Here is a 10,374-nt window from a genome sequence, read left to right as displayed (position 1 = left end):
GGTAATATGCTGTTTTCAACTTCGAAAAACAACACCACTAGCATCTTTAGCACTAGAGTCACTGTAAGTATTCCGCTCTCGACCTTTGTTTCTTATAGTTTATCCATTAAAAATGGCTATTACCTGTGATGTTCTATTCTATTTTTTTTATAGCTTGTAGTCATAACAAAGGGAAACAAAGTCCATTCGCAGCGATGTAAGTAAATCTTGAAACTTGAAAGAGCCTCACAAAATAACCAACCGCCATACCAGAACTTGATTTCCGTGTTTTCTTTTCAATTGACACGTTGTACTCTCAAAAATTCCTCGAAACATTGTACAATATCTACGAATCAAACATGTTATATAATAAGAAGTGTTTACAACGGCATTTTAGGGTTGGAAGATCATATTCTTGCTCGCTTAACATCAATTTTTTTGTCTGAGATGCAGCAGTGCAAATTCAAAGTGGAAGGCGCGCGAAGGACTAGGGCAAGTGGAAGAAATGCCCGCGCCGCGATCAAATGTGCGCATTTTGTACGACACATATTTCAAAAAGGAGATAATCCAGCTGTGTTTATACAAACGGCATTATATTTTGGCTATAAATATCTATGCTCTCAGGTTTTGAAGAAATCGTAGCAGTCGCGCGAGCGTTTGTTCGTTTTTTTTTCCGAAGAAAGCGTGTGCACTTGCTAGTGTTGACCAATCACAAAAGCCAAAGCTAGTGATTGTCATACGTCAATCAACATTCTCTCAGTGCGCTCTGATTGTCTCATGCGTTGATTTCCATCCCATATGGTTTCCATGGACAACGTCCCTTCCTCTCTTCGCAACAGCTGCAATCATGTCACTTTTGAAAATATAAACACCCAACTCCAAAAAAAGCGAGATTAAACAAGCAAATGGGTTAAAAGCATTGTTTAATTGACAACTTTAACTTCCATCAGGCGCAGAGCTATTTGTGTAGCTCGTTTTCTTTGCTCGACACAGAAAGAGAAACCGAGCGGCCTTTTCGAAGTACTCTTATGTACTTTAAAAGCTATCTTGAATATTCTTCGGCTGGTAGTCTCAAGTCCATATTAGTCGAAAAGAGAAATGATTCAATTTTACCTTACCTTTTTGCGCGTCTCGGATTGCGATACGAGAATTTCGGAATGAATTTTTGGGATTTGGTAGGCGTTAGGCGCACACAACCCCATCAATCAGAGACTAGAATGCACGCGCACAAATTTCCAGAACATTCCACAGATGTGACATAGGAAAGGACAATCAGTAGCGGTATTTTGAGTTTTATCTGCCTTTTGATAGAGTGGTTTTCAAAATCCCGTGAAACAAAATGTAATTGTTAAAGTGTACTTGTCAAGCCAGAACAAAAGATAACAGTGACATTACATTATGACATTACAGTGTATTAGTACTAAATAAACTAAAAAGAATTTCGCGGGATTTTGAAAACCACGGTCTAAGAAGTTGGAAATTCTAGAAAAAAAAGTTTTATTTACTTATAGAACACCGTACAAACAATGAGCCCTGACAAGGCATATAACGAGGAAAGCCAATTAATAATTCTTATGTTATGCATGGTTCTCTATTATCAGGTGAGTCCGTGATACAATATATTATGGGATTTGGAATTGCGCTCTTCTTTGTGTAAGGGACGGACTATTAGAAAAGTAAGGGGTGGGGGGACAAGGAACAAGTGACGTAGACGAAATTAATCCACGATTTTAAAAACTGGAAAAAAGATGAAGGAAAACTGAACAAATGACAAAGGAAAGGCTTAGTAAGTAAGTACGTCTTGAAGATATTTCTATTGGTCCGTCCCTTAATAAATATTGATTGAAATAATAACAAGAGTTTAGCAAGGGCATGTTTGATATCGAACACGGTGTTGGGTGTGTGCGCCGTCCACTCTATATCATTCTGTACCTCGCCCCAACTTTAAAAGCATTCTGGTTATGCAAGTACTGATAAATACTAATATGTACATATATAATAATAATAAAATTCCTAATCCATGACAGGCCACTCGTCCAATTTAACCTTCTTAATCAAACCCTCGCTCAATTTCTCCAGCCACCTCGGCAGCTCTCTCCGCAGGGACAGACTCAGTACTTTCTGTCGTTTTCTCTCGTAGGCACTCCATTCATCAACATGACCTTCTTCATCACTCTCGTCGCTGTCGTTAAAACCCATCAGGTCCCCGCCTTGGCTCTTGAAATACTGACTTTTCGTCAAGTCCGTAGGTTTGAAAGTCATGACGTATTTTCTTGGACCGTTCATGGCGAGGACAGTTCCAGGGATGACTTCGCCAAATTTGTTGACTTCCATGACTTCAGTGCACCATTCCAGATTGTCTGGTATTGATAGCCAGACATACTTGAACAATATACTGTACTTCCTAGGGAATCATAGAGAATTGTCAGAATGGAAGAGGGTAATGAATTTGGAAAACTTTGTCAAGACATAAGCCCCGGACAGATTACACTGAGCTCTGGTCTTTAGCGGCATGCCTCATGTGCACAATATTTTTAGTGGTGATGATGATAAAGGAATTCATGATTTTGGTATTGATGATGACGATATCAGAAACAAAACCCATGGGTATAAAAACAAGGGGTGTTTTTTTTACTCATGTTGAAAATAATTTCCAAAATGTCATCTAAATTTAAATATATTTATAATAATCTAACCCTGAACAACTGTGAACAACTTCGTCAAATGCCTTCAATAGAGGTGACTTGACGGCATCCTCAGTGGTGACCGCATCCAAAAGGATAGCGACGGTCAGCTGGCCAGGGGGAGCCTCCCTAAGTAGGGTTAAGTCTGTGTAACGGTTTAGTTCGATAAAGCCAAGTGCAATATTGTTAAAAGGGTCAACAGCATGAGAATCAGAAGGGTCAGGTCGTTTCTTCTTGTGTGGGTCTCTAAGAGAGTAGAAAATAACAGGGACAGTTAGGAACTGGAAGGACACATTAAAGAGGGAAAAGGCTTAAGGGGGGTATTCCAGGCAAGGATACCATAATTTCTTGAATAAGCAGCTCCTTGCACATATTGCACTTACAAAACTTCTATGTAATAGATGAAAAAAGCCTTTACATTAAAAGAGAAGTAAGAATAGCTGCCATGACTACTTGCCATAATATTTTATTATTGAAAGCTTGTTTTATGGTTCTGAGAGTAGTTTTTACTCCTTTCAAGTTGTTAAAGGCGATTTTTTATATCTAGGGATAAAACAGACCTCCTCAGTATAAGCGCCTCCCTGGGACATAAAGAATCAAATAAGCACACCAGCGCTTATTCAGCGCAATTATGGTTATTGAAGTTTCCTTGTTTCACCCTTGATTTTCTATTAAAGTAGTTCCTTTATTAAGCGACCATCTTAATGGGATTTGGCTGGTTCATATAATTATCTAAATATATTAGTATTTGAGCAACTTTGTATAGAGGCTGCTGAAAAAAATTTGTATTTTACTTGGCCAAAAGATCGCAACTTACCCTTGGGGAAGAAAGATACTCATAACAATAATTAAACCAAGTCCCAGTACTAGAGTAATAATTGAGGAACTGTCCTTCCTGAAACAAAAATGCAGATTGATAAGTAAACAGAGTTATTTAAGCAGCAGAGGATCTAAGGGATTGTGGGGGGTGCAAAGCCCCACTATGACAGAGGAAAAGCTAAAACAAAGATTGTACAAAACATAAACGTAAAAAAAATCTTGGATCCAGGCTTGGTGGGGAAAGAGGGGGGAACAGTCACATTCAAGAAGCCAGTATTTCACCATTTGATGTTTACAAATGCATTTGCTCATTAGCATGTATTAGTCTAGTGTGCTTTACCTTGCAAAAAACTCCAACACAAAGCTGATAAAATCTCGCAATTTAGCAACAATTCTGGCTTGAGGGCTCTGGCAATATAAGGACAAAAAAAATTCATGTAAGCGTACAAAAAAAAACCTAACAACAACAACAGATTGTGACATGATGAAGTATTAAGTGTGTGAAAGGCATACAGTAAGTGTAGACATAGACTAGTTATTCATACCGGAGCATCCTCATTATAGAGCACAGGAAGGCGAGTGCTGTATTTAAGTTTTCCAGATCCACCAATAACATCCTCAATCAAATGCTTCAACTTGTCCACCAGTGCTGTGGAACGGGTAACATACCACCCTCCTGGTAGCCAGGTGTAGCGGGCCTCTCCATTTCCCGGGTTCCACAGGATGGCAAGCTGGTGTTTGAAGGACAATTGGTTGAGATCAGGTGATATCTTTTCCAATTTTCATTAAATAACAACTACTTGATGTAGTTACCATGGTTTGACTGCATATAGACAACATGAAAAAAAAATATTGGAGCCACCCCTCCCCCCCTTGCTACACACAGCTGCTACTGATGACTGATGTTAACAAACCTTTAGCGCAGTTCTATTCTTGCTTGTCGCTGCATCAAGCCCCTCTCTCATGGCAGACACTATCCTGGTTTGAACGTCTTCGTGGATGTACACAAAGTGAACTCTATCATCTGGGAAATGTGAATCCTTGGCAAAATTCCGAAGGGCTGCTTTCTCATTGTCATGGGATCCCCGTTTGGTAAAGAGGATCACACATAACCTTGATTAATACCGTACAAAAAATGAGTGTTATTTTCACAAAGAAAAAGATTAATTCTAGATTTGAACCAAGCATAACATCAAGACAACAACAGAAACAATTTTCCTAATAGCTGGTGTAATGGGACTCTTCTCACTAAAAGGGAAAAAAATCCATACAACAACTTGTTTCTGGAGTAAAAAAACATTAATGCATTTACCGCTTTACCAAAGTTTATACATATGCTAAAACTTTTAAATTATTATTCTTAAAAAAAATCACTGATACCAAACATCATTTCATATATCTAAAAACTTAAATACAATAATGTTTTGAGTGTTTTACTTACTTCCTTTGTGATCTAAATCTCTCATCAGGGCAGAGCTCATCAAAGATTTTCTGCGTGGTTAGTCGTGGAAGATTCAGGTACTTGTTAGCAGAGACCATCTCGCGTAACTTTCCACTTTTAAGGTCTGTTGCCTGAAGAGCACAATAAAGTATATTATTCAAGATATTTGAAATACTGTATATCCTTATAACTTATCTAAGGGATTTTAAAGATAGCCCCAAAGGTAGAGCTTTACAAATTAACCAGAATCTAGGAAAAAGAAAACTCCAGGGGATATAACATGGAGACATAAAAGTATAAGTGGATTTTTTATTCCTTGCTTAAACTGATGAGACACTTTTTTTTAATCTGTAGCCAATACCTGGTCAAACCAAACTGATTTTGAAACACAAGTTATTTGCTGCCCTGAACATGCACGTTGGGCAACTTCAAAGCCACACATCATAAGTCAACTTGTTGTTATATTTTAGTGAATCACACTGATGTAAGAAAACTTGGACTTGATCAATCAAGATGATCATTTTCTGTTACCTCAAAAACAACTTCTGGTACAGCTGATTCTTCTTTGAATATCATAACTGTTGGTTCTTTTGCCATCACTCTGAATTTGCGCCTCAATTTTTCACCATCTTGACCTGACATGCTCACAAATCCAAATGACAGTCTCTCTTGATTGCTAAATGCAACCAGATTGTAGAGCAGAGATGGTGAGCTCTTGGGTGAGAAGAGAAGCACTTTTGGCTTATTGTCATCTGTTTTCAGAAATATGTCTGACGTTTTACTGGAAACCTGAAAAACAGTGTTATTCTCCATTTGAAGTACAGTACAAAGAGTACATGATACCATTTCAGGGTGTGGTTGATTGATATATCTAATCTTTTCAATTATTACGTAGTAAGGTGTTATACTAATGTGACACAAATAGGTTGGACAAGCAAAGTTTTTAGTGCATTTTCCCTGTTAAAAAAACATTAAGAGTACTTTTAAGTACTCTTTTAAGTACTTTTAAAAAGCCTCCTCTCTTATACTTACCCTGTGCACTAAGCTATATGGGAAGAGTCCATTGGTAAATTCCTTAATCCCATCTGGTGACATTCTCTGATTGTAATAAGTCAGCTTTCCATTCAAAACACCAATAATCCTTGGTACTCCATCAATGCTGAGTTGATCAGCAAGGCGGGGACTTCTATTCACATTGATTACACCAATACCAACACCAAGGCTCTTTAGGTCATTTGCAGTAGATTCCCATACACTTTCTATTTGCATACCTGATGGAGAGGACAAATATTCTGTTACACAGAAAGACTTAACAGAATAATTCAGCCTGGTTAATGAATAAAGAAACAGGTTTTAAAATATCAAACCTGGTTAATAATAATAATAATAATAATAATAATAATAATAATAATAATAATAATAATAATAATAATAATAATAATAATAATAATAATAATAATATAGAAAAGTAACAGAAAAGAAAAAAAACTATAAATTTCTAAAATGTCTTTATTCCTAAAATGTGTTTTTTTCTTTTTAAAAGTGGACACACTAGAAACATTTCTTATAGCGGAAGGTTATTCCATATTTTAGGGGCGGCTATAGAGAAAGATCTGTCCCCAAAAGTTACGGTGCGGGAGCGGGGAACAGTAAGCAGTCCCAGATTGGCTGATCTCAGGGACCGGCTAGAAACGTAAGGTTTAAAAAGATCACATAAATATTGGGGGGCGGAGCGATTTTGCGTTTTGAAAGTAAGCAGAAGAACTTTGAAAATTACTCTGTCTTTTTAACCGCGAGCCAATGAAGTTCCCGTAGGGTTGGGGTTATATGATCTCTGTGCTTAGTCAGAGTCACAAGTCTTGCCGCAGCGTTTTGCATTCTGTAATTTGCTAATTTCAGTCATAGGAAGACCATATAGCAAGCTAATGCAGTAGTCGATCTTGGAAGAGATGAAAGAATGAACTAGTCGTTCTGTGTTGGATTCTTTTAGGTGCTTTCTAACTCTTCCAATATTTCTTAGAGATAACCAAGCTGATCGACAAACGCTGTTTATGTGACTAGACATGGATAGATTACTGTCAAAAATAACACCCAAGTTACGAGCTTCCTGGTTGGCAGTAACAAATAACACCCAAGTTACGAGCTTCCTGGTTGGCAGTAACAAATAACACCCAAGTTACGAGCTTCCTGGTTGGCAGTAACAAATTTGTTACTAATTGTAATGCCCTCTAGAGGAGAAAAATCAACAAATCGAGAGTGGAAATGCACTATTTCGGTTTTCGTGGGGTTGCACCTTAGTTTATTATCTGCAAAGAAGGTTTGGATGTTAACTATGCATATCTCAAGATTTACAACGGTGGAACACCTATCATTGGGTGGAGCCGTAACATAGAGCTGGGATTTATCAGCGTAGAGCATGCAGTTGAGGCCATGAGACCTAATCAGTTCTTAATACAAGATAAACAGCAAGGGGCCAAGAACAGAGCTTTCAGGGACGCCACAGTTTAAGGTACATGGTTTAGATTGAGCTGCCTCGATCACAACCTGTTGAGTACGACCATTAATATAGGAAGAAAACCATTGTATGACGGTGCCGCTAAAAACGAATCGGGAAGACAGCCTATCAATGAGAATCTTATGATCGATAGTATCGAATGCAGCTGAGAGATCCAGTAGGACTAAGATGACTTCCTTCTCCTCGTCCATAGCTCTTAAGATGTCATTCTGCACACAAACAAGGGTGGTTTCAGTGCTGTGGAATCTCCGATACGCTCCTTGGAATTCGGGATACAATCCATTTTCAACCAGATAGTGGCAAGTCTGCATTGCAGCTATCTTCTCAATTATCTTAAAAGTAAAGAGAATATTGGTAATAGGTCTAAAACTAAAGAAGTCCTCTTTGTCAAGGGAGCTGTTTTTAATCTTAGGAAAAAGCCAACCTTGTTGAAAAGAATTTTTAAATGATGCATTTACCATTGAAGTTATGATGGGTAGTAATTCATCTAAGCAGGATTTAAGAAGCCATGTAGGGATGGGGTCTGACAAGCAGGATTTAGATGGCGCTTTCTCAATTATCTTGTGCACAGCTTCAGAAGAAACTTAATTGAAGGTTTCAAATTTGCATAATGAAGAAGGGGAGTTTGTTATTTTAACTTGAGAGGAGCTTTTAATACTCTGTCTTAGGTTATTTATTTTCTCCACAAAATGTGCACTGAACTTCTCAGCCAGTTCTAGAGATGAGACGTGAGCCAGCATAGAAGGGATAGCCTTGGTTCTGAACATTCCATCAATAAAAGGCGAAATAGTTCCTGTTGGTCAGCAGACTCAATTTTCAATCAATAACGGACAGTCTTGTACCATTCAAGTAGTTTAGTGTATTTCTGACAAGTGTCACGAAATATCTGTCTATGAACTTCAAGTCCTGATGTCCTGTAAGCACATTCAGATCGACGTTTTTCATCCTTAACATCGCGGAGCATGTTGTTGTACCAAGGAGCATGAGGACAAAGAGTGATGGTGCGAGATATTTCAGGAGCGTGTTTGTTTAGTACTTTCTGCTACAGTGTTACTATCGCAGGAGTCACACGAAATCCTGGTCTCAGTGATCGCTCAGATGTGAAGATGTTTTGATAGAATGAGATCACAGATGGTGCCAGCCTTTTTATATTATTTTATATTATAATTTAGATTGGGCATTGAGTATACAAAACTATACAGCTTTCGTCCACAATTTGGGGCATGTCGGAAATACAATCTACTTGGAATCAAGTTCATGATGTGTATCATTTTATTCATGCCTTCAGTTCACTTGTGCTTCTCAAAAGGCACACAAGACTCTTAGAGAAATCAGCACCCATAACAAGACTCTGACACACAAGCCAGCATGACGTTCTCTTGTTTGGTAGGACACAGAAAACAAAAAACTGTTGAATAGGTGGAGGGTGGATAGGGAAATTAGGCAGTATGGCACTGATTTACCTATTGACCAACTAATTTCAAATAATTTCAATCCTGTAAATGCCCTGTTTCGAATCAACACATCCATAAGGTTAAAAATCTTAAATAAGACCCCACTCCCTTTGAAGTTAGGAGAACCACCACCCCTTTTCCCTGAAAAAAAATCCTGTTTAGGGTACTCACATGCCATGCACCAGTTGGATATAACCTCCAGTATGTAAGGTTTCTCATAACTTGCTGGAATTATCAAAGTATCAAATGCCTTGGCTGTGACATGGTCAGCATTGGACTGACTTGAGTGAGAAAATGGGTTATCATTGAAGAAAAAACTGAAACCACTGTGTGCATCAAAGAAGGGCTGGCCTTGGCTTCTCTGTCTATTTGGTGCTTCATGCCCAAAGTTATCAAAGTCTCTTCTCTTTCCCTCATCAGATAAAATCTGGAATAATATTAAGTAATAGGAAGATCAGGGATCAGCGATAGGCGTGAAAGGGTAAAGGGCCTTTTCACTTAATCTAAAAAAAGGAATTCACCTCAAAGAGAGCCCAAAATTACTTTTTCCAATCAGAGTACCCTATATAAATTACTTTTAAAATGAACCAAAAATTTTTAAAATTTTACCAAAACCTCAATTCTATAGCATATTGAAGAACTGACTTTTAAACATACTACCTGTGGACTATTAGATGACAAACGCCAAAAAACGAGTTCTATTCGTTAATTAGTGATGATTTCATGAACAAATCAACCCCTCTCACCTCATATGCTTGATTAATTTTAATAAATCTTTCTTGTGCTGTAGGATCATTGTTCTTGTCTGGATGCCTTAAAGCAAATAAAAGGTAACAAGCTGGGATACAAAACATTTCAGGAAGACTATATATAGACGGCATCGTTGAATGACAGCCACAGTACAAACTAATTTTTATTATACATTTCAACACATGTTGTTCTGTTTGCAAATTATTTTGTTCCGCTAACTTAACATCGCAACAGTGCTGTAAGTATATATCCCCTCTTCTCTAAGATTAACTTGTTTTCATCATGCGTTCACATACCAGTTTCTAGCCAGTTTCTTGTACGATCTTTTTACATCGTTCGGCGAAGCTGTTCTACTGACGCCCAAAATATCATACGGATCGTCAGAGGCATCCAGGGATCTTACGGGAAAACTCCACGCAATAATCAAAACAAGGACTGTACTGGACCATGGTATCATGGTCTTGGGTGCACAAAATTTGTCTCACTTTTACAAAAATGAAGAAAAACCTTCTCAAGTCAGAAGCTATTTTTTTTAGAACAAAAAATAGAACCTACCACACTATGTGAGACATCCGCTGACCGGCTAAACAAAGGCGCATATATATTTTATTGTGCTAATTTCTGTAAAACACAGTGTTTTGGATATAAGATGAATATACTTAAAAGAATAATGGCTAAAATTTTAAAACCCGATTATTCGTATTTAACTATTTTTGGAGGAAACTTTGTGTA

At 37.8% G+C, this 10,374-nt stretch overlaps 1 protein-coding gene across 2 annotated transcripts; it reads right to left on the bottom strand.

The window, feature by feature from the left end:
• Positions 1-885: 885 nt before the first annotated feature.
• LOC5504366 (dnaJ homolog subfamily C member 16) lies at positions 886-10,358 on the bottom strand. Of its 2 annotated transcripts, XM_032372658.2 has the most exons (13): positions 9,939-10,358; positions 9,639-9,705; positions 9,064-9,319; positions 5,956-6,194; positions 5,455-5,712; positions 4,924-5,054; positions 4,397-4,595; positions 4,028-4,213; positions 3,823-3,890; positions 3,481-3,558; positions 3,003-3,053; positions 2,676-2,792; positions 886-2,383 (listed from the first exon to the last, which is right to left on the bottom strand). In XM_032372658.2, the coding sequence occupies exons 1-13, from the start codon at positions 10,097-10,099 to the stop codon at positions 1,993-1,995; spliced, it is 2,202 nt and encodes a 733-aa protein (XP_032228549.1). In that variant the 5' UTR covers positions 10,100-10,358; the 3' UTR covers positions 886-1,992. The 2 variants fall into 2 exon arrangements, with proteins under 2 accessions (XP_032228549.1, XP_001625279.3); XM_001625229.3 differs by lacking the exon at positions 3,003-3,053 and having other exon boundaries at positions 2,676-2,909; positions 9,939-10,352.
• Between the last annotated feature and the right edge of the window lie 16 nt (positions 10,359-10,374).

Source organism: Nematostella vectensis, chromosome 3 (genome assembly GCF_932526225.1).
Source record: "Nematostella vectensis chromosome 3, jaNemVect1.1, whole genome shotgun sequence".
In the NCBI taxonomy this organism is placed as follows: domain Eukaryota; kingdom Metazoa; phylum Cnidaria; class Anthozoa; order Actiniaria; family Edwardsiidae; genus Nematostella; species Nematostella vectensis.
This window is presented reverse-complemented; position numbering and strand designations above follow the sequence as displayed.